Source organism: Cololabis saira, chromosome 22 (assembly GCF_033807715.1).
Source record: "Cololabis saira isolate AMF1-May2022 chromosome 22, fColSai1.1, whole genome shotgun sequence".
Classification (NCBI taxonomy): Eukaryota; Metazoa; Chordata; class Actinopteri; order Beloniformes; family Belonidae; genus Cololabis; species Cololabis saira.
The window spans coordinates 29,894,776-29,918,608 of record NC_084608.1 but is presented as its reverse complement, the minus strand read 5'-3'; the positions used below and the strand labels follow the sequence as shown (position 1 = coordinate 29,918,608).

The following is a 23,833-nucleotide window of genomic DNA, read 5'->3' as shown; positions in this document are numbered from 1 at the left end:
CTTCTGGCTACGAAACAATTACCCAAACGGCTCCTCAATACTTTCACTAGTTGATCCAGAGCTACGCTCCCTCTCGACAGCTCCGCTCAGCCAGTGAAAGATGCCTGGTGCTTCCACCACCATGTGGCGTGAAATCATAGCCAGACTTTTCTCCTCTATTGTTCCCCGATGGTGGAACGACCTACCAAACTCTGTCCGATCTGCAGGGTCTGTACCCACTTTTAAGAGCAAGCTAAAAACTCAGGTCTTTAAGGAGCACTTCGGCATCTAGTAAGATGCATGCACTTACGACAATATGGTGTCTTCTTAGACGTAGCTTTTGTTATTTAAAGAAAAAAGATATATATATTCCAGCACTGGTATTGCAGCACCTGTGTCCAACTGGACTCGCAGCAGTCTGACCAGCACTGATTTTGTGCTTGTGTTGTTCTCTCAGATGTAAGTCGCTTTGGATAAAAGTGCCTGCTAAATGACAGTAGTAATAGTAGTAGTAGTAGTAGTAGTAGTAGTAGTAGTAGTAGTAGTAGTAGTAGTAGTAGCAGTAAGATCCCTCATCCCTGTGGAAGGTTCCTGCAGAGGAAACATGAGCTCTGATGTCAGGAGGAGAGGAAAGCAGTAATCTGCTCCAGGACTGGATACAGACGAGATCAGGGGTGGAAAATCCTGAAGCAGGAAACATCTAACACATGAAGGACTGTGGCTGTTAGGACCAGAGTTGGAGACCCTGCTGTAGATCTTCTTCAGTGGTCATCATCAATATTATCAGTGACTGATGTGAATTTGTGTTTGCAGAGGTCGGTACCGCAGTCAGAGACCAGAGTCTCCAGGATCCATCAGTCTGTCTATGAAGAGTGACTGGTCCAAAGATGATCCTCTAAACTTCAGTAAAGAACCTGGACCCTCAGACACAAAGTAAGACAACTGTTGTTAACTGATTCTATGACTCATCATGACTTTATATTTTTTGTCCATGGTGGTTTATTTGATGTTTTAGTTTCTTCAAACATCACTTTTTCTACTAAAATTGATCCTTTCATACCTACCATTGTTCTACTTCTATATGGATAAACCTTTTATTCTCTGTTACTAACGTAACCATGGATATACATAATAAAGGTTTAATGAGTCCAACATTCACGCTGGCAGCAGTCCTGCCATCGCCAGCTGCTCACTCAGAACTCTCTTTTAACGTGCATGTACTTTTTAAATAAACATACAGTAACTTCTTTTTTTTTTACTTTAATTTTTATTGTAGTTTTGTGTTATACAATAACAACAACAGTTTACACTGAATTCTACATTTCCATGTCAGAAATAGATGTACACGTAATGCAAAACACAACAAAAATTCAAAGAACAAAGCAGTAATGGCTACAGGCATCCATCATGAAAGCATTGTATATAGGTTCAGTATCTTGAATTTTCATATCAGTGATTCCTTAGGTGTCTTTCATTGTGTCATAAATTATCAATTTTTTCCATTTTTCCACAAAAACATCCCCCATTCAGTCTAAGTTGATAGGTCATTCTTTCCATAATATCTCTCTTATGATTTCTAGCCACTGGTTTATATTAGGGATTTCAGTCTTGCACCAGTTTCTTGTTATTGCCTTCTTGCTTGTGATCAATAATATTTTAGCTAGATATCTATCTCTGTCTAAGACACAATCATTTATACTTCCTAGGTACATGACTTTAAATTCCTTGGGTATTGCGTATCCCAAGATATTTTTAACTGTGCTGTCTACATTTTCCCAAAATAGATCAGGTTTATATCAGTCCCAAAAGATGTGCGTATGAAGTGTTTCTCTGTTTCCACATAACCGCCAGCATGGTTGCTGTGATCCGGTCGGTTTAGTCTTCACTTTAGGTGTAATGAAATACCGTGTTAAGTTTTTCCACACAAACTCTCTCCACGCCCTTGAATTTGTAGTTGTCCGTTGTGTTTCACACATGTTGTGCCATTCCTCCGGTGTAATGACAATATTCAGTTCCTTCTCCCATTTCTCCTTGATGTATATGTTGGAGGAAGCTTCTGAGTCTCTCAGGCCTCTGTACAGTTGCCGAGATTTCCTTGAACCCTGACCCACTGCATGTCCGGATCATCACATCAAGCACTCCATTCAAGGGCTTCACATTTTGTATAGTCTTTGTTAAATAATCCCTCAGCTGAAGGTATCTGAACAGATCCCTGTTTTCTAGTCCATATCCTGATTTCAGCTGTTGAAAACTCATTATATTTCCACTGTTGATTAATGTACACATCGCAGTGATTCCTTTATTCCCCCAATTTCTAAAATTGTGGTCACTTAAAGGGGACCTATTATGAAAAACATGTTTTTTCTTGCTTTAACATATATAAAGTGGTTTCCCCTGACCCTGCCAACACAGAGAAGGAGTAAAGCAACCAAATTCTGCAGTGTCTGTTCACCCCATCCGGATGATCCATCCAGTGTCATGTGACTTCTACGAGCCGTTCAGATTCTGCTTCCATCGTGAGTCATGACGGGAGCAGATTTCCATAGGTCGGCCTCCGCTGCTTGAAACCACGCCCACAACTAACTCCGCCGAAACCGGCCAGAGCGTCCGCCATTGTTTCGAAGCAACGTATCGCGTGGCTGTTTCAACAACGAGGGGCAGTAGAAATTAGGTTTTTCATTGACACTTACCCTCATAAAAGGATCAGTTCCAACAGCACGGGCCCGACAACTGCACACGAGTCAGCGGTAAGTGACCTTAATTTTCTATGTTATTTATATTTGTCTACAAGTATGATCTTTGCATGGAGTAAGTATTAAGCTTAGCTCGGATTAGTAACACATTCTTTTCTGTTTATGGTTTCAGATCTTCCAAGCAATGCACCTGAAGCTGTTCAACGACACCTTCAGAAGATGCACGGTCCTTCCTTGAGCCAGCAATAGTGCACATGTAGTACATGTTATTTATATACAACTTATGTTATTTTTTTTTTTTAACAATAAAGTTGACATTTGTGAACATTCAGTGTTGTGATTTCTTTACAGTTAACATGATTCATTCGTCTTGTAACATAAGAAATGAAATGATGAGGAATCGGAGTAAAGAACTGGTGTACCTGTTTAGAATTCAGTTAAAGCTTTCTGTGTGATTTAGTGTGAAGACGAGGTGATTGCCAATTAGGGATTGGATGGAATATCTCACTGTCATCTCAATATCTTTCCACTTTGCACTATAGTCTTTGTTACACCATTTGATTACTGGTCTGAGTGTTGCTGCGTGGTAATAGTCTTTTAAATTTGGGAGTGCCAAACCACCTTTGTCCTCGGTCAGTTGTAATGTTGAGTATTTTATTTGTGGCCTTTTGCCGTTCCATATAAATCTAGAGATCATCTTATCCCAAAGTTTGAATTTTCTTGTGGAATTTTGACAGGAAAATTTTGACACTGGAGAAAATATAGTAGCCTTGGTAAGATGTTCATTTTTATAATTTAAATTCTAAGATATAATGGCAAGGTTGACCATATTTCTATATCTTTGTTAACCTGGAGATGGATCTGGTCATAATTGGTTTTGTAGAATCGAGTTAGTTGTTTGGTTAAAGTGACACCAAGGGATTTCAGGTAGTTCCTTGAGTTGTTCTCTCAGATGTAAGTTGCTTTGGATAAAAGTGTCTGCTGAATGACAGTAGTAGTAGTAGTAGCAGTAAGATCCCTCATCCCTGTGGAAGATTCCTGCAGAGGAAACATGAGCTCTGATGTCAGGAGGAGAGGAAAGCAGTAATCTGCTCCAGGACTGGATACAGACAAGATCAGGGGTGGGCAATCCTGAAGCAGGAAACATCTAACACATGCAGGACTGTGGCTTTCAGGACCAGAGTTGGAGACCCTGCTGTAGATCTTCTTCAGTGGTCATCATCAATATTATCAGTGACTGATGTGAATTTGTGTTTGCAGAGGTCCGTACCGCAGTCAGAGACCAGAGTCTCCAGGATCCATCTGTCTGTCTATGAAGAGTGACTGGTCCAAAGATTATCCTCTAAACTTCAGTAAAAAACCTGGACCCTCAGACACAAAGTAAGACAACTGTTGTTAACTGATTCTATGACTCATCATGACTTTATATTTTCTGTCCATGGTGGTTTATTTGATGTTTTAGTTTCTTCAAACATCACTTTTTCTACTAAAATTCTCTGTTACTAACGTAACCATGGATATACATAATAAAGATATACATAGATATACATAATAAAGGTTTAATGAGTCCAACATTCACGTTGGCAGCCGTCCTGCCACCGCCAGCTGCTCACTCAGAACTCTCTTAACGTGCATGTACTTTTTAAATAAACATAACTTTTTTTTAATATACTTTAATTTTTATTGTAGTTTTGTGTTATACAAAAACAACAACATTTTACACTGAACTCTACATTTCCATGTCAGAAATAGATGCACACGTAATGCAAAACACAACAAAAATTCAAAGAACAAAGCAGTCATGGGTACAGGCATCCATAATCAAAGCAGTGTATATAGGTTCAGTGTCTTGAATTTTCATATCAGTGATTCCTTAGGTATCTTTCATTGTGTCATAAATCTTCCATTGAGCACTTTAAGAATGAGGATGGTCTGTTGGACGTGTGTAGAGCCAGCAATCCTCACACAAGACAGTTTACACGGTTAAAACCTGATGGGAATGCTAATGCAAATTTACAATTTGCAATAAGAAAACTCTCTGTTGCTTTTGGTATACCAATTAAAACATTGCTCAATTATTACTCTATTCAGAATCGTTGGGAAGAAGATAAAGTAGGAATCTCAAATGCTCAATCAGATCAGTTGTACCTTAACAAAGCCCCAGGTGCTTTTGTCAGATCACGGTCCAAGTGGCAGAAGATGGAAAATCCATCCTTTATGAGGCTTCAAAAACCAAGACAAGGAAAAACTGCAGTTTCTTCTTTATTGATTAAAGGGGAGGAATGTACAAACTCAAAAATCAGACTTTTATATTCCCGTCTGGAGGCTGAATTCAAACAGAAAAGCAGCCGGACTTTTACTCTCTGAGACCATCTGAGCTTCTGGACACTGTTGACTCATCTGGATGTTTTTCTACAACAGTCATAAATGACTTTAGTGATGAAGACATGTGTTCACAGAGGGAGGAAGAGGAGAGGAGTTGGTGTGGAGGAGCAGCCGTCCTGCTGTCCTTTGTGTCGGGACGTCCTGAAAGATCCAGTCTCTAGCAGCTGTGGACACTGGTTCTGCAGACGCTGCATGAGCTCATACTGGGACCAGTCTGCTCCACCAGGATCATCCTCCTGTCCCCAGTGTGGAAAAAGATCCAGAACCAGAGCTGGACTGCAGACAGCCAGTCAGAGCAGAACTGTACGAGGTAAGAACATCTGTCTGCGGATGGACTCATTTCTGACAACTGGAAAGACTTTTGTTCTGTAGTTTCAGAGTTCTTCTTGTCTTTCAGCAGATGCTGGTCTGCAGGAGGTCCTAGATGAACACAAGACCAGTCTGAGGAGCAGATGTGAACATGTGACTGAAGGAATTGATGAAACTGGAAGTAGAACCCCCCTCAACAGGATCTACACGGAGCTCTTCATCACAGAGGGACTGAGTGAAGAGGTTGATACCCAACATGAGGTGAGGCAGCTGGAGACAGCTTCCAGGATGAAGAGCCTCCATGACGCTCCAATCAGGTGCCAGGACATCTTTAAAGCCTTACCTGGCCAACGTGGAGACATCAGAGTGGTTCTGACCAACGGCGTCGCTGGCGTTGGGAAAACCTACTTGGTTCAGAAGTTCTCTCTGGACTGGGCCGAGGGCTCGGAGAACCAAGACGTCACCGTGGTGATTCTGCTCTCGTTCAGGGAGCTAAACCTGATCAGAGATGAGCAGTTCAGTCTTCTCAGGCTGATCCAGGTTTTCCATCCATCGTTACAGAAGCTCACAGCAGAGCAGCTGGCTGCCGGGAAACCGTTGTTCATCTTTGACGGCATGGATGAAAGCAGACGTTCACTGGACTTCAACAACGGTCCGGTCGTGTCTGACGTCACACAGAGCTCATCGGTCAACGTGCTGCTGACCAACCTCATCCAGGGGAACCTGCTTCCCTCAGCTCTCATCTGGATCACTTCCAGACCTGCAGCAGCCAATCAGATCCCTCAGAAACACGTGGACAGGGTGACAGAAGTACGAGGCTTCACCGACGGCCAGAAGGAGGAATACTTCAGGAGGAGGTTCAGGGATGAAGAGCGGTCCAGCAGCATCGTCTCCCACATGAAGACATCCAGAACCCTCCACATCATGTGTAAACTCCCGGTCTTCTGCTGGATCACTGCTACAGTTCTGGACCACATGTTGACCACAGAGCAGAGAGGAGAGCTGCCCAAGACCCTGACTGACATGTTCTCCCACTTCCTGTTGGTCCAGACGAAGAGGAAGAAGAACAAGTACCAGGAGGGACATGAGACGAGTCCACAGGAGCTGACGGAGGCTGACAGGGACCTTCTCCTGAAGCTGGGGAGGCTGGCGTTTCAACATCTGGAGAAAGGAAACATCATGTTCTACCAAGAAGACCTGGAGCAGTGTGGTCTTGATGTCCCAGAGGCCTCGGTGTACTCAGGAGTTTGTACCCAGATCTTCAGGAGAGAGTGTGAGATCTTCCAGAAACCTGTCTACTGCTTTGTTCATCTGAGCATCCAGGAGTTCCTGGCTGCAGTCTACGTGTTCCACTGTTGCTCCACCAGAAACACAGATGTGCTGGAGAACTTCCTGGGAGGAAAATACAGACACTCATCTCTGGATGACTTCCTGAAGAGAGTCATGGAGAAATCCCTGGAGAGTAAAAATGGCCACCTGGACCTGTTTGTCCGCTTCCTTCATGGTCTTTCTGTGGAGTCCAACCAGAGACTGTTAGGAGTTCTGCTGAACCTGACGGAGAACGATCCAGAAACCATCCAGAGAGTCATCAACAACCTGAAGCAGATGAACACTGATAAAATCTCTCCTGACAGAAGCATCAACATGTTCCAGTGTCTGATGGAGATGAACGACCTCTCAGTTCACCAGAAGATCCTAGAGTTCCTGAAGTCAGAGAACAGATCAGAGCAGTATCTCTCTGAGATCCAGTGTTCAGCTCTGGCCTACATGCTGCAGATGTCGGAGGAGGTTCTGGATGAATTGGACCTGGACAAGTACAAGACAACACCAAGGGGTGGACGGAGACTGATTCCAGCTGTGAGGAACTGCAGAAAGGCTCGGTGAGTACAGATGGGATCAAGAACACCATCAGTTAGCAGTTCAGTTCTTCAAATCTTGTTTTGATCTTGAAAAAAACTTTGAAGAAAACTTTTGAAGTCAGATGTGTTTGTTTTATTCTGGGTCACCTCAAGTCACCTCAACCAGAGGTTCATGTTTTAAACACTTGATCTAGTTGCTATTTTTGCTGCTCAGAGATGAATCTATGTAACGGAGAAAGTAACAGAGTTTATTGAAGAAATTTACAAGTTTAAACGGCTCAGAGTTGTAAACCTACAATAGTTTTATGTGGACATGGTTGTACTTGGTACGTGACTTTAATTCTAGTAACTCCTGCACCGTCCTGTAACTCCTGTGTGTCAGTCTGGCTTTAAATCAGACTTTATTATAACTGACATCATATTTTCTCTCATCACAGATTTGTTGGCTGTGAACTCTCAAAGACTCACTGTGAAGTTGTTGTGTCCGCTCTGAAGTCCAACCCCTCCCATCTGACAGAACTGGACCTGAGTCGGAACCAGGACCTGCAGGGTTCAGGAGTGAAGCTTCTGTCTGGTGGACTGGAGAGTCCAAACTGTAGACTGGAGACTCTGAGGTCAGTCCACTGGAGATGTTTCCACATCCTCCAAAACTACATACTTTTTTTTTTTTTTTTTTGCATTCACCGTTAAATATAGTACATTTACCAGGTAGGTGAAAGATTTATTGCACATTTTACTTCTGCTTTTCTAATGGCGCTTTTACACTATTACCTACTCACCGCGACTCGACTTGCCACACCTCAGTTTTGCACTTCTCCACTACGGGCCGAGGCAGGTGGCGTGTCTTCTGTATCTATTCTGCCGAGGTTCTAAGCAGCTGAGTCGGCGGAATCTATTGTCTTCACACTACAGGCCACCGATTGGTCGGGGGGCCGTCAGACGTTTGAGTCAGGAGGCGGAGATCAGCGAAAGAGCGACTCGCGGCTTCTTCATTTTATTCGACAGGAAATGGCAGCGCAAAAGTCTGTTTGGTGATCCAACTCTGAGGTGCAGATGTTCATAAACCTGGTGGCTGAGGAGAGAATTAAAAAGGGATCTAGACGGGTGAAAAGGAACGACCAGATCTACCAGGCGCTCTGTCGCTGACTTTTCAGCAACGCCGAGATAAAAAAAAAAAGCGTCACCGCTTAAAGCTTCTTCACTCTCATTTTTATGGGCATGCCATGTAGCGGCATGACCATATTGCAATCGTCCAGAATGGCCCGAAGGGCAATGTTGCTAGCATTTTGCTAACAAGCTAAAGTCGCAAAAGTCCCACTGCGCACCAGCGGATGTACAGCATGACCCCGCTCTGATGTAGAAAGAAAAAATCCCCAAAAGATAAAACACGGCCGGAAAAACTTGAAAAATTAAGGCGATATATTAGTATACAGAAAAGGTTGCCCTTTTCTTATTATGGGCATGCCAAGTAATGGCATGACCATATTGCAATCGTCCAGAATGGCCCAAAGGGCAATGTTGCTAGCATTTTGCTAACAAGCTAAAGTCGCAAAAGTCCCACTGCGCACCAGCGGGTGTACAGCATGACCCCGCTCTGATGTGGAAAAAAAATCCCAAAAAAATAAAGCACGCCCAAAAATATGGGAAAAAACATGAAAATGAAGGCGATATAATAGTATACAGAAAGGTTTCCCTTTTCTTCTTCTTCTTATTCCGCACGCTTTCTTCGTCCGTTAATACAGCCCGAACCGCAACGTGCACCCATGCATGGCATACATCGTTGGCTCAATGGGTATTACTTTTCTCAGTCAAAAGTGTTACCGTGGCAACGCTACATGCCAAAAAGCAAAAAAAAACGCGAAAATCTGGACGCTTATTGCTCGGCTAAACTTTATTGTAGAGACATCATTCAAATTTACAAACACTCGGCCCGATTGGCACTAAAGGACCGTACAACCTCATCATGCTATGTATTACGGTTTTTGCGATATTTAACTTTCAATTTAAAAAAGATTTGCATTTGACTTTGGACGCTTGTTGCTAGGCAACAGGTTATCGTAAAGACATCGTATGAATGTTACCCAACTCGGCACGCTGTGGACTTTCCACATATTCAAATTTTATGAAGCTGTGATTTAAGGAAATTTTATGTCAAAATCCATGCCATTCATTCAGATGGGGTTTTTTACCATGGTGAAAAAAAAACCTATCCGTTAACGTAGCCTGAACCGGAATGTTCACCCACACATAGCATACATCTTTAGATGCGTCTCCATTGTGCCTCGATGGGAATTACTTTTCTCAGTCAAAAGCGTTACCATGGGGACGCTAGACGCTGTTGAGGCTTTGTCCCACCATTGTGACGTGAAGCTCCAGCTTCCTACCTCCTGCAGGGCCCAGATCTATGGAGCTAGAACAGTCTCATAATTGACAAATGCACAGGACAAGTTTTACAAATGCACAGACCGATTTGCAAATACACACACCGTTTCACACGTGCACAGGATAAGTTTTACAAATGCACAGACTGATTTGCAAATACACACACCGTTTCACACGTGCACAGAACAATTCACACGTGCGTAGGACAAGATATACAAATGTATTTTTGATGCACACACAAATATAACCTGATTTACAAATGTTTTTTTGTCTGTGAGCTGCGCTGGATTTGTGTGTGAGTTTTGAGACTCCCTTGACGTGACTAGATCCACAAATATGTTTTTTTTAACACGGAACGATCTGCAACCAATCAGATGTCTTCCTTTGTTCCAGCCAATCATAAGAGCGCACCCCACGTGGGGGACGCAGAGCAGTGGATAAAACACGATTTACTCTAAACCAATCAGATTAAAGGGGCGATACACCTGCTGTTTGAGCTGCGTTAGCGCCGTTCGCTTAGAAAAGTGATTAATATTTCGAGTTGGTGGAGTAAAGATAAATAAACAGCAACAGGAGATAAAAGATAAATAAACAGGATGGAGAGGAGATCACTGTTCTGATTTTCTTGTGATCCCGGTAAATAAAACAGTGCGATCGGAGATGGTTTGTGGGGCTGATCAACCAGAGCCATCAGGAGACTGCACTCCAAGTCCTGCCGATGCAGCAACTGATGATGAAAAACAGCAGAGATTTTTATATATTTGCTCCGTTTGGTTTCACGACGTATTACTGTCCCGCTGATTCAGCTCAGAACTAGACAGATGCAGAGAGCTGCTGCGCTACCTGACGGGGACGAGCAGCAGCGGCCAGGTGGAGCAGCAGCGCATGTCAGGAGATTAATTTACCGAAATATCTGGAGTAAAGTCGGTATCAGTCGACTGATAACCGAAGAACCTCTGTATCCAGCTCAGATGTTTGATGATCGGTGGACTAAACCCCGAACAGCATCATCACGGCTGCAGCTTCCCATGCACGTGGGGTGCGCTCTTATGATTGGCTGGAACAAAGGAAGAAATCTGATTGGTTGCAGATCCTTCCGTGTTAAAAAAAAACATATTTGTGGATCTAGTCACGTCAGGAGTCTCAAAACTCACACACAAATCCAGCGCAGCTCACAGACAAAAAAACATTTGTAAATCAGGTTATATTTGTGTGTGCATCAAAAATACATCTGTATATCTTGTCCTACGCATGTGTGAATTGTTCTGTGCACGTGTGAAACGGTGTGTGTATTTGCAAATCGGTCTGTGCATTTGTAAAACTTGTCCTGTGCATTTGTGAATTATGAGACTGTTCTAGCTCCATACAGATCCAGCTTCCTACCCCCTGCAGGGCTCACACATTTGAAGTGGCCTCACCACAGACTTGAACCACGGGAATGCCATATGACGAAGTTCCTGACTGACTGATATGTTAATACCAACTCATTTGGCCACAGACTTGGATAACGAGAACACCCTATGGGGTAGTTTCCAACTGAATGATATTCATGCCGAATGCCCAAGGACGGCATTTGGCCGCAGATCACAGCTGACTGTAAATTGCTTTTTGTCTCTCACCTTTGGTTTATTCCTGCCTTTTGTGCCTTGAACTTACTGTATAAAAGTCATGATTTCAAACCATTCGTGGTCAGCACACCGACCCAGACACGCTCTGCGTAGGTCTGCTCACCGCCGGCTTACCGAATAAAACTCACTACACCACAGCGGACTTCTGAACTGGATTTTATATTATTCTTCAACAATTTGGTGCTGTGACCCGGATGACAATAGACCTTCGATGGAAACTCCTTTTTCCAGACCAACGACACACCAGTGACTTCTTTCCAAATTATTCAGAGGTAAGGGGTCCTTTTAAAAATCCCAAATTATTGTTGCTGGGTTGTCGTCGAAAATCTGTGAATTGGAGTGCCAGAGAATTGTTGACGTCATCCTGAAATTTTGGGTAAGTTCGCTGTGTGGTTGTGAGCAGGGGTTATTGAGAAGGTTACTTTGTAGAGATGTTTAGGAATGCTTGCAGTTTCATAACACTTGAATTTGATTGTGTTGTGAGAATGTTTTGCTTCTCCTGCCTTAGAATTTGACTCGCTCTTCTAAAAAGATTTAATATCTCGGGTAACATTAACGAGAGAATGGCCAGAGTGCCATGGTTAGTCTGGGTACCAAGAGAACAGTCCAGTGGGACTTATAGCATATGCAGGACTTGAGGTCCATAAGAAGTGTTTGGAACACTGATAAATTTGTGGGAAATAGACATATATATATATATATAGAGGAACTGGTTTTAATAAGTGGAGATGATTTGCTCTCCCAAATACTTTGAGATATATTTCATTTTAGTAAGGATCTGACTCGCTCTACTTACATCAACAGGATTGGCCACAGATCACAGCTGACTGTAAATTGCTTTTTGTCTCTCACCTTTGGCTTATTCCTGCCTTTTGTGCCTTGAACTTACTGTATAAAAGTAATGATTTCAAACCATTTGTGGTCAGCACACCAACCCAGACACGCTCTGCGTAGGTCTGCTCACCGTCGGCTTACTGAATAAAACTCACTACACCACAGCGAACTTCTGAACTGGATTTTATATTATTCTTCAACACGCCAGAAAGCGCGCCCCATTAATAACTATTGGGAGCACAGGAATGAATGCAATACAACCGTAAACCCCAATCCAAAGCAGCAAGAGGGGACGAATGGGCAGTAGAGCATGCCCATATCAAAATTTCCTGAGATTTTCTAGTTTAACTTGATATCGAGTTCTGTCCAGGTTCAGAACCAGGGGGCCTCATTTATAAAGCTTGCTTGCACACAAAACAGGGCTTGAAAGATGCGCAAGCCACCTTCTACGCAAAGGTTGGGATTTAAAAAGAAAAAACTAACCGAAAAATGTGCGTATCTCTACGCCAACCCTGACCCTCCCGTAGGAACAGTCTTAAGATATGGGGAACTGGCGACGCAGGCGGTGAGGTGGTGAAATGAAGCCAGATTCATGTCATACATATCAGACTTATAATATAATAGCGCCGATCGTGTCCCTCTGTGTTTGAAGCACAGCGTCAGTCAGGACTCTGGTGCTGCTGGTGCTGCAGTCGCGGTAGACACTCCCTAGTCACCCACTGCAACAACTGGAGAGTGACTGAGGACAAATGACAAATGAGTGCCGGGCCACTCTACGGAGCCCCTAAAGGGACTCAGATTTTTATATATATATAATGAGTTTTACGCGTGTGTGAAACCTTTACTGGACCAGCTGCTCCGTTTCAGACCAACATGATGCTTTCAGCTGGAGCTGCTGACAGGTCGGACATCTCTCTGGTAATGTGGTGACTGTGGTCATGAACTTATTGTTGACGTCACGTTTCCTCATATTCTGGACTTCACTGCATCATCACCAGTGAGTGTCGCCAACGGACAAAACCTCAGAAAAGTGCGTACACCAGACATGATTTGTGCGTGAAAGACCGCAACTTTCCACATTCAAATCACTTTTTGAACATCCGACCGTGAGCATAGAAAGTGGCGTACACATGTTTTTTGTGCGCCGCACGTTTTGTACATGAGGCCTCAGGTGTTGCAGAATTGAGTGAAGTGCCAATGCCACCGCATCGTCTACTGATCTGTTGGAGCGGTAGGCAAACTGAAGAGGTCAACGGTGTCTGGCAGCACAGAGTTGAGCTGTCGGAGGACCAGCTTCTCCAGACTCTTCATGGCAACTGAAGTGAGTGCCACGGGTCTGAAGTCCCAGTACATCAGGTCAGAGTACATGTTTGATAAGTACTTTGTACTTTCTTGTGTTTGTAGTCTGCAGTTTCCTGAGGCTGAACTAGTTTTAAAACAGCTGCAGGTTTTGTAATGAGGTGAGATTACAGAACCCAAAAGCAGGAGAACCAAAGGTTACAGAGGGCAGCAAAGTCCTTTATTTGAACAAAACATAAAGACATACAAAAAGAAGATAGAAGATAGAAAACAGAGAGAATCCTGAAGATGACTGGAAGGTGTGCAGACTGACAACCAGCACAGAGCCCCCTCAGGGACCGACGCCACCCTCCATGGTCTGTTCCAGTGGGGGGGCTACAACCTGAGCATCAGCACCTACAGAGCTTCTACAACAGCTTCTACCAGCTACTGTAAGGCTGTTGGCTCCGGACACCAAGGAGGGAACCCCCACTCTCTCACTCAGAACATGCACAATACTTCCTATGTAGCTGTTTTTAACCTGTACAAATGACATTCTCTATTCTATTCAATTCTAGCAGAAAACTCCAGGATGTTCATTAAAAGGTGAACATGTCAGAGGAACAACCAGGAACCAACATCATGGATATAATAGAACTTTAAACCCGGTTTTAGTCCAGATACCAGTGATGACCCACATGAACCTGATGACAAAGTTGATATTTGAAGAACTTTCTTTTTGTTCAGATTGCAGGACTGCGGTTTGTCAAAGATCACCTGTTCTTCTCTGGGCTCAGCTCTGAAGTCCAACCCCTCCCATCTGGAACATCTGGACCTGAGTCTGAACAAGCTGCAGGATTCAGGAGTGAAACATCTGTGTGGTTTCCTGGAGAGTCCAGACTGCAGACTGGAGACTCTGAGGTCAGTTTACAGATTTAAAACATCGTAGATGCTTTAAAAAGTCCGTCCAAACAGATCCTCCACAAACACAGATGAAACTAAGGAGTGTGTTCAGTCAGAGACATCTTCAGGTTCTCCGTCATACAGACGGCTGCAGGAGATAATTCCTGAAAACACCTACAAACTTCTAGAAAGACTTTCTAGTGACTCTGTAACACTCAGTTCCCTTAATATAGTATAATTAATTTAATTAAACATATCCAGAAGTTTATTTCTCCCTCCCAAATTGCAGAGATCAGCCCCGCCCCACCGCAACCCGATTAATTGAATTTGAACGGGAGAAAATGAAAAAGGATTATGAGAAAAAAAATAAAAAATACAATACAAAAATACAATAAGTACAGTAAGACAAATTGTGACTGGCGGGTATTTCACTGCACATTTATTTGACTTATGCAATGGTGAAAAAATTGGCAAAATAAATTAAAAATTGCGAAGAACCATTGTTCGGTATTATTCGGTTTATTATTATTTTCGGTTTCAGCCACAAATTTTCATTTCGGTGCATAAATAATAAATATGTTCGTTATTATGTTATCAGAATTAAATCAGCACAGATTCATTATTCAGTAAAGGTTTTTGCTAGAATCTTTCATCAGACTTTAAAGGGGACCTATTATGGCATCTTATACCTATTTTAAACGTCTTGAATGTCTTAAAAACAAGCTTTTGATTGTTTTTGCTAAATAAATTTGAAATTCAGCCTCTGAGCCATGTCTTTATCTTCCCAGTTTCTAACCTCCTTCTCTATGTGGGATTCTGAGTGGGCGGGTGGCTATGATAATGAGGCACTTTGCTGCCTGACGCGATGACGCGATACACTGCTACGAAAAAATGGTGGAAGCTCCGGCCAGCGGAGTTAGTTTTGGGCCCGGTTTCATGCATCGCTCCTGTCGTTACGTAACGACGGGAGCAGAATCTGAATGGCTCGTAGAAGTCACATGACACTGGACGGCTCATCCGGGTGGCTGTACAGACACTGCAGAATTTGGTTGCTTTCCTCCTTCTCTGAGTTGACAGGCTGAGGGGAGACCACTTTATATATGTTAAAGCAAGAAAAAACGTGTTTTTCATAATAGGTCCCCTTTAACCTTGTCATTATCATAACATCCAGGACCCCCCGGAAGTGTGTCAACTTGTGTTTACCGCCAGGTGTGAGTTTTTACCTCCACAAAACCAGAAAATGAGCTGAGAAAAACGGCAGTTCAACCGGAAATGGACAGAGGACTATTTACCTGTATTTATTTTACCGTCGCATGCCAAAGCCAAGCCTTTGTGTTTAAAATGCCAAGAAACCGTGTCAGTCTGCAAGGTTGCCAATATCAGGCGTCACTTTGACACCAAGCATGCTGCTAAATTCAACGCAGATTTTCCACTTGGGAGCACAGCAAGACGCTGTGAGATAGAGACTCTAAAAACGTCATATGCTGGATCAACCAAGATTCTTACAGCTGCTGCTACAGCCCAAGAAAAGGCAACTGCTGCTTCCCTACGGGTGATGTTGACTTTGGGCAAAAAAAGAAAGTCGTTTATGGATGCCGAGATGGTAAAGGAGATTGCCATAGAGAACCTTTTGTGGGAGATAAAATCAAAGAAGAAATAATTAACCGTATGAAACAAGTACCACTCTCTGACACATCGGGAGGCCGAAAGGTGGAGGTACTGTTTGATGACGGGTTTTCTGCATTACTTGCCGAACTCAAAAAAACAGATTACATGTCACTGGCTATTGACGAGTCCACCGATGTAACAGATACGGCAAACTCTCCCTTTTTGTGAGGTACTTTAATGGTGACATTTTCAAGGAGGAGTTTCTCTGCCTCTTACCGCTGTCTACCAACACTACAGGCGAAGTGATGTTCACTTCAGTGAAGGCTTTTTTGTGAAGAGCATGGCTTGGATCTAGGCAAGATAAACCTTCTGGTTACTGATGGCTGCCCATCCATGATTGGGAAAGAATGGGGCTTTGCTTCACGACTATGTTCTGAGTATCCAACAGTGCACACATTGCATTGCGTCATACACCAATCCGTTTTGCGTGCAAAACTGTCAGGAGAGTTGAAAGAAATTATGGATACCGTCATAAAAATTGTGAATCACATTCGCTCAACATCAAGTCTTCTGCACAGGCTGTTTAAAATGCTGCTACAAGAAAAGGATGCTCCATACACAGGACTACTGAAACACAACGATGTCCGCTGGCTGAGCCGAGGAAAAGTAGTTGAACGTTTCTTTGCTTTGAGAGAGGAGGTGGGAGAATTCCTCTCGGGCCAGAAGTCCAACAAAGCTCAAGAGCTGCTCGTACACATGAAAACACCATCCATCCATCCATCCATCCATTGTCCGCCGCTTATCCGTTCCCGGGTCGCGGGGGCAGCAGTCTCAACAGACATGCCCAGACTTCCTTCACCCAGACACTTCCTCCAGCTCTTCCGAGGAGAGTCCGAGACGTTCCCAGGCCAGCCGAGAGACATAGTCTCTCCAGCGTGTCCTGGGTCTTCCCCGGGGTCTCCTCCCGGAGGGACATGCCTGGAACACCTCCATAGGGAGGAGGGACATGACTGGAACACCTCCCTAGGGAGGCGTCCAGGAGGAATCCGATACAGATGTCCAAGCCACCTCAGCTGACTCCTCTCAATGTGAAGGAGTAGCGGCTCGACTCCGAGCTCCTCTCGGGTGACCGAACTCCTCACCCTATCTCTAAGGGAGCGTCCAGCCACCCTGCGGAGGAAACTCATCTCAGCCGCTTGTATCCGCGATCTTGTCCTTTCGGTCACTACCCAAAGTTCATGACCATAGGTGAGGGTAGGTGCGTAGATTGACCGGTAAATCGAGAGCTTCGCCTTTCGACTCAGCTCCTTATTCACCACGACGGTCCGGTACACCTACCGCATAACTGCGGACGCTGCACCGATCCGTCTGTCAATCTCCCGCTCCATCGTTCCCTCACTTGTGAACAAGACCCCAAGATACTTGAACTCCTCCACCTGAGGCAGGACTTCTCTTTTTTTGTGTGACATTATGGGGCACATTAACAAACTCAATCTGCAGCTACAGGGGAGAGACTCGAGTGTGGCTGAGATCCTCGAGAATGTAACTGCGTTTCAGGTCAATCTGAGTCTGTTCCTACTTGACATAACGGGGAGGAAGATCCATTTCCCCACGCTATGCAGTGTCCCGGTGAGCAGCACAGTGCTGGATGGAATGATGCAACTTTTAAAAAGCCTCGCTGAAAACTTCAAAGAGCGATTCAACAACTTCAAGATTCCTAAAGAGCTTCTTTTATTTGTGCGCAATCCATTTGCTGTGGATGTGTCTGGGCCCTGTCCAGCCAAGGCCAAAGCCGTGATGCCCAGTATCGACGAGGCTTCATTCCAGTTGGAGTTGATGCAAATTCAGAGCTCAGATGTTCTGAAAGCTAAATTATCAGAAGATGGACCATGCAAGTTTTGGGCTCACTCTACTCATCAGTTTCATCACTGCTGGGAACTTGCCATAGCTGCTAACCATGTTTGGATCCACGTACATTATGCGAGTCTGGATTTTCAACCATGAACTCGATAAAAAATCAGCAACGCAACCGACTCACGGATGATCAACTCAATCACTGCATGCAGCTTGCTTTGACCTTCCACCAACCGGTTTTCAACAAGCTGGCAATGTCTCGCAAATGCAACTTCTCGCATTGAATGTCATGTAAGGTAAATCTATTTTTTATTTTTTTTGTAAATGAATGATGGACACACACAAGACATTAGTTTGCACAACTGTACTTCAGTTCCGAGCTCGAGCTGTTTTCTTTTTTTATTTAAAGCGGCACTATGTAACTTTTCCACCTTAATATCATATTTCCAGAGTCATTGTAATGGTACATCAACTTCCAACAGGTTTAATGACACCTCTGTCATGGTCTGGGGGGGTCTGTATCACCTGGCACTATGTAACTTTGAGGAGCATGGTAGGAACCCTGCCACACTAAAAAACTACAAATTTTTACAGCTTTGACTGCTTTACGGCATACGTCACTTCCCCCTCCTTCCCGATTCGTAGTCGAGACGAAAATGGGCGGGGCGTGGTGCGCAGCTCATCAGAAGCTGGTAACCCGTTGTTGTGTTGTAGCTGCAGCAGCTCCACACATAACAGACGTGGGGAAAAGATCGCTAATAGTTTAACTTTTCACCGCTTTCCTGCTTGAAGGCAGAACCACGGAGGCCGGCCAAGTATCTGATAACAAAGTAAAAGAGTAAAAGAGTCGTCGGCTCGGTTGGATCGCGGCTGTAACGACCAAACATTTCGTTCCTCAGTAAACAAACAAACACGCACACAGACGGGCGTCGGATCAAAACACGGGTTTATTAAACCACAAACAAACACTCACAGACCGGGGTCGGATCATTCAAACGGGTTTTATTCCCCACTACTCCAGCTAAACGCAGTTGCTGGCCACATCTCTGCGGTGCGATTAATTTTGTTGAGGAAAAAATATTAACTATTTGATTTGTAGCTGCAGAGGAAAATAATAATCTCACGAGGAAAACAAAAATATTGCTCACGCCTCGGAGCCTCTTCAGCATAATATAGCAGTCAAAAAAAAAGAAAAGAAAAGTAAGAGTAATACAAAACATGTACTGTATGTTGTACTATTATACTAATTCATTGAAACACATGGCGAGTCAAACATTTACCAAAGCAGCTGCCAAACACTCCTAAACAAGGTAGTAAGACGTGGGTTGTGCAGAACTGCGGCAGTAAATCCCTTATAAAGAGTGGCGCTCCGACGAGGAGCTCCATTCGTTAGTAGGGATTTCATATGGATCCAGACCGTTAATAATCATTATTTTCTCCATATACCGCTCCCCGGCTTCCTTGTTTAAAGGTATTGTGACATCATTTTAACATGCTTTTAACACTATTAAAAGTCTTGGCCAACATCCCTCAAACGTGTCTAAAAGGGTGTAACAAGAAAAAATTCACTCTAGTACTCCATTCCTGGCTTTTTATTACAGTGTTTTTTTGCGCCGTGAAAAACGCTTCCTTTTCTCCCTTTCCTGTCAATCATTACGCCGCTCCTCCTCCAAACCTCCTCCTCCTCCTCCTGCTACACGCTTCTGCTGTCTCCACACCATGGATGTATTATAGAACGCTCCACACACACGCGCGCACACCGAACCACAAACACAGCCCAGACAGGGCGACTACAGCCCGGGGATGAAGTCCAACCGGGACCAGAGGACTCGACTGGAAGTCGAGTCCTCTGGTCCACAGCAAACAATCATAAAAATAAAGGCATGTAAATAAAGTGTCCCCTTATCTTAAGTCCAGTCAGTGGCCGCGGGTCTTCTTAGCAGTTTTCCTCCGGTGATTAGAACAGAAGAGGCTCTAAACAGCGCCGTGTTAAGCCTGATTTATGGTTCCGCGTTAAATCGACGCAGAGCCTACGCCGTAGGGTTCAGCGTACGGTGCGCGTCGCCGCGTAACCCTACGCCGTAGGCTCTGCGTCGGTGTAATGCGGAACCATAAATCATCCTTTATGGTGCGCTGGAGAGGAGAGGAGGCAGGGAGCTGGGTGGAGGGGGGGGTGATTGAGCGGGGTACGACGTCACGTTCTGCCACCAAACCAGATGAGCCGTTTATGCATAGTTATGCGGAAAATCCCAGAAAGCACAAAATACACTGAATGTTAAAAGTTCGTTGTTTTTTGGGTGTAATTGATGTCAAGACACCCAACAAAACACAAAAAATCAAGAAAAATGTGTTTTTCATGTCACAATACCTTTAAGGTATCCCGGTAAATTCCAGTTCCTTTCCAGCAGTTTAACATCTTTTTTTTTCGCGTTCCGTCTGTTCACTTGGTGAAACAGAAAAGCGTCCCGTCTTCTCTCAAAACAAATGCACCCGACGGGACAGGAGTTTTCCGGCAGTACGCGCTGGTGCTCATGGGAAACGTAGTGTTCTTTCTGGTAAAGCACTACCGCTTTTGTCCAAAAGATGCCGCCAAACTCAGAAGAGCTGAAAGTTACGTTGTGCTGCTTTAAATTCTTTTTGAGAGAATGCCAACTGTGCTGTGCTGTGCGTAATTTTGTTGGCCAGCTGCACACCGCTGGCTGACGAGCAGCCTGAGACACAGGCAGACAGACAGGCATACAGACATGCCAGGAATGCGTTCACACAAAGTGTGAATTATTTGTAATGTGTGCAGAGAATGCATATCGCATTTTGTTAAATAATAAAAGTTTAAGATGATTGGAAGCCTTTTCAGTTGGTTAATGATTCATTGGACAGTGTTTGTACATGTTAATCTCTGTTGGAGATGTTTTTTACTACTTATGATTTTTTGCCAGTGTTGCACAGTGATAATGTTTGTCACATTATTTGTTATTAACCTCCGTTGTATAGAGGACTTGTTTACATCATTAGGCTCCTAGGATTGGCCTGAAACTTTTTTCATTTTAATCTCTAAATGAGGACTTTGCATTTCAGATTAACTTCTAAGTGTTAGGGATTCTGTCCTTGGACCCAAGCGCACGACACCAGACAGGTTCAAGGTTAGCCCAAAAAAAGGCGTAGTTTATTTTCAAGAACAAAAAGCGCTGCCTCCTTAAATGGCAGGGGAAGAAACTCACTGTAAGAATACAGGAACAAAGTCAAAAACTCCACAAAGTAATCCAAGGGAAAAGTCCTCAACGAAAACCCAAAAAGTAATCCAATCTTTCCAGGAACCCACGACCAGACACAGGAGTGACAACACAAACTCACAAGTGTTTGCCAGCAGTTCTGATCCTTATATGTGCTTCCTGTAATTGACCTGATGCGCTTCAGCTGTATCCAGGTGCGCTCCCGTGTTGGCTCAGCTGCGTCACCGGGCTTGTCGCTGGGCGCGCTGATCTCTGGCTGTGCGCTGCGCATATATATATACATACATACATACATACATACATACATACATACATACATACATACATACATACATACATACATACATACATACATACATACATACATACATACATACATACATACATACATACATACATACATACATACATATATACATATATATATATATATATATATATATATATATATATATATATATATATATATATATATATATATATATATATATATATATATAATGTATATATATAATGTATATATATATATGAATACCCCTGAACTAGAGGTTCACTAACTAACTACAGGCTTTACTAAACACTAACTAGAGGCTTTACTAAACATTCACTAGAGGTTTACTAAACACTAACTATAGGTTTATTGAACACTAACTAGAGGCTTTACTAAACATTAACTAGAGGTTTACTAAACACTAGCTAGAAGTCGACTGAACACTAACTAGAGGTTTACTGAACACTACCTAGAGGCATTACTAAACATTAACTAGAGGTTTACTAAACCACTAACTATAAGTTTACTGAACACTAACTAGTGGTTTACTAAACACTAACTAGAGGCTTTACTAAACATTAACTAAAGGTTTACTAAACACTAACTAGAAGTTGACTGAACACTAACTAGAGGCTTTACTAAACATTAACTAAAGGTTTACTAAACACTAGCTAGAAGTCGACTGAACACTAACTAGAGGTTTACTGAACACTACCTAGAGGCATTACTAAACATTAACTAGAGGTTTACTAAACCACTAACTATAAGTTTACTGAACACTAACTAGTGGTTTACTAAACACTAACTAGAGGCTTTACTAAACATTAACTAAAGGTTTACTAAACACTAACTAGAAGTTGACTGAACACTAACTAGAGGCTTTACTGAACACTAACTAGAGGTTTACGAAACACTAACTACTCTAGAGGCTTTACAAAACACTAACTACAGGCTTTACAAAACACTTTATTTTTTATTTTTACGATCCTCTTTCCACGATTAGTAATAAGCTGTTCTATCTATGCGAAGAGCTTTTTTATAGACTATATATAGACTTTTTCCATGCACGATAAGAGTCTACAGACTTACAAGAGAACCACTTCCTTTCCATTTTACACACTTTTTGTTTCAGCATTTCAGCATTTTCTGTGACATTAACCTTAATAACATCACTAAGTGAACAATACAAATAATGATTGCTGGTCAAGGACTTCTTAACATTTCAACTTCAGAGCTGTTTAACAATGAACTTATTTATTCAAATATGTTTTCTGAAATATTTATTTCAACACGGTTACAGAAGTCATCAGCTGTTTATTCTTCATTCAGGTTGGAAGGCTGCTGGTTGTCAGAGATCAGCTGTTCTTCTCTGGTCTCAGCTCTGAAGTCCAACCCCTGCCATCTGAAACATCTGGACCTGAGCTGGAACAAGCTGCAGGATTCAGGAGTGAAACATCTGTGTGGTTTCCTGGAGAGTCCAGACTGCAGACTGGAGACTCTGAGGTCAGACATGTTTTAGTGTTTTTGTGTGTTCAGATGAATCTGATGTGAAAGTTGTGTTGACACTAACCTGCAGACATCAGGCTGATCTCCTGCTGATCCACACTGACCATCAGGCCGATCTCCTGCTGATCCACACTTACCATCTTACTGCTCTGATTTCTTCTTCTTCTTTGGTGTCTTTGTGCAGCTTGCAGTGCTGCGGTCTGTCAGAGATCAGCTGTTCTTCTCTGGTCTCAGCTCTGAAGTCCAACCCCTCCCATCTGAAACATCTGGATCTGAGATTCAACTACAAGCTGCAGGCTGCAGATGTGGAGCAGCTGTCTGATCTGGTGGAGAGTCCAGACTACCAGCTGCAGACTCTCAGGTTGGTTCTGACTGGAGCCTTTGGAGTTTTCTTGGAGATTTTGGTCTCCTCAAACAAAGAAGACACCGTCAGTCCAGGTGAAGGTGTTTCAGGTCGTCTGAACCTCCTGCTGGTTCTTCATCCTTCAGTCACATTTCATGTGAAACCTGCTGTGATCCATGTCTGTTCTCAGGGCGGCTGCAGGTCCTTAAAAAGTCTTAAATACCATTTTCCTAAAATAAGGCCTTTAAATGTCTTCATTTGTCTTAAATCTCAACCCAAGGGTCTTAATTTTTGAATCTTAATTTTAGTGTTGATCTGTTGGTCACCAGACACACACATACACACACAGCTGTCGTAGTGACAGACTCTCCGGCAGCTCTGTGCCATCCCTCCCTGTCTCCAGGGCCCGCACACTACTGAGAATGATTAGACACACCTGTGCACCATCAGCTGTTCCAGCCGCGTCACCTGTGCGCTACTCCACCGCACTCCCTCTCTCCCCTGCAGACCATGCCCCAATCCTGCACCCTGCCACATACCCCCATCGCCCGACTCAGGCCCACTCTGAAATTAAAAGGCTGTAAGGCCAGATACCAACGTGTGATTCGCCCATTGGTATCTTTCATACGATGGAGCCACTGGAGGAGAGCATGATCCGACCAGAGGGTGAATGGGCACCCCAGGAGGTAGTAGCACAGGGACCCGACCGCCCACCGAATGACGAGGCAATACTTCTCCCCTGTGCTAAACCGCCCCTCCCTCTCCGACAGC

General features: G+C 43.6%; 1 protein-coding gene across 5 annotated transcripts in view; it reads left to right on the top strand.

Annotated features, from left to right (window-relative positions):
* LOC133422945 (NACHT, LRR and PYD domains-containing protein 14-like) overlaps positions 1 to 23,833 on the top strand; it is a 471,822-nt gene that overhangs the window by 1,456 nt on the left and 446,533 nt on the right. For 2 of the 5 annotated variants that reach the window (XM_061713002.1, XM_061713004.1), the window contains exons 3-10: positions 793 to 912; positions 3,933 to 4,052; positions 5,132 to 5,367; positions 5,455 to 7,246; positions 7,663 to 7,839; positions 14,095 to 14,268; positions 22,543 to 22,716; positions 22,904 to 23,080. In XM_061713002.1, coding sequence (XP_061568986.1) covers positions 793 to 912; positions 3,933 to 4,052; positions 5,132 to 5,367; positions 5,455 to 7,246; positions 7,663 to 7,839; positions 14,095 to 14,268; positions 22,543 to 22,716; positions 22,904 to 23,080 — 2,970 coding nt within the window. The remainder of the gene's footprint in view (positions 1 to 792; positions 913 to 3,932; positions 4,053 to 5,131; positions 5,368 to 5,454; positions 7,247 to 7,662; positions 7,840 to 14,094; positions 14,269 to 22,542; positions 22,717 to 22,903; positions 23,081 to 23,833) is intronic. The other 3 variants (XM_061713007.1, XM_061713008.1, XM_061713005.1) reach the window with 3 other exon arrangements.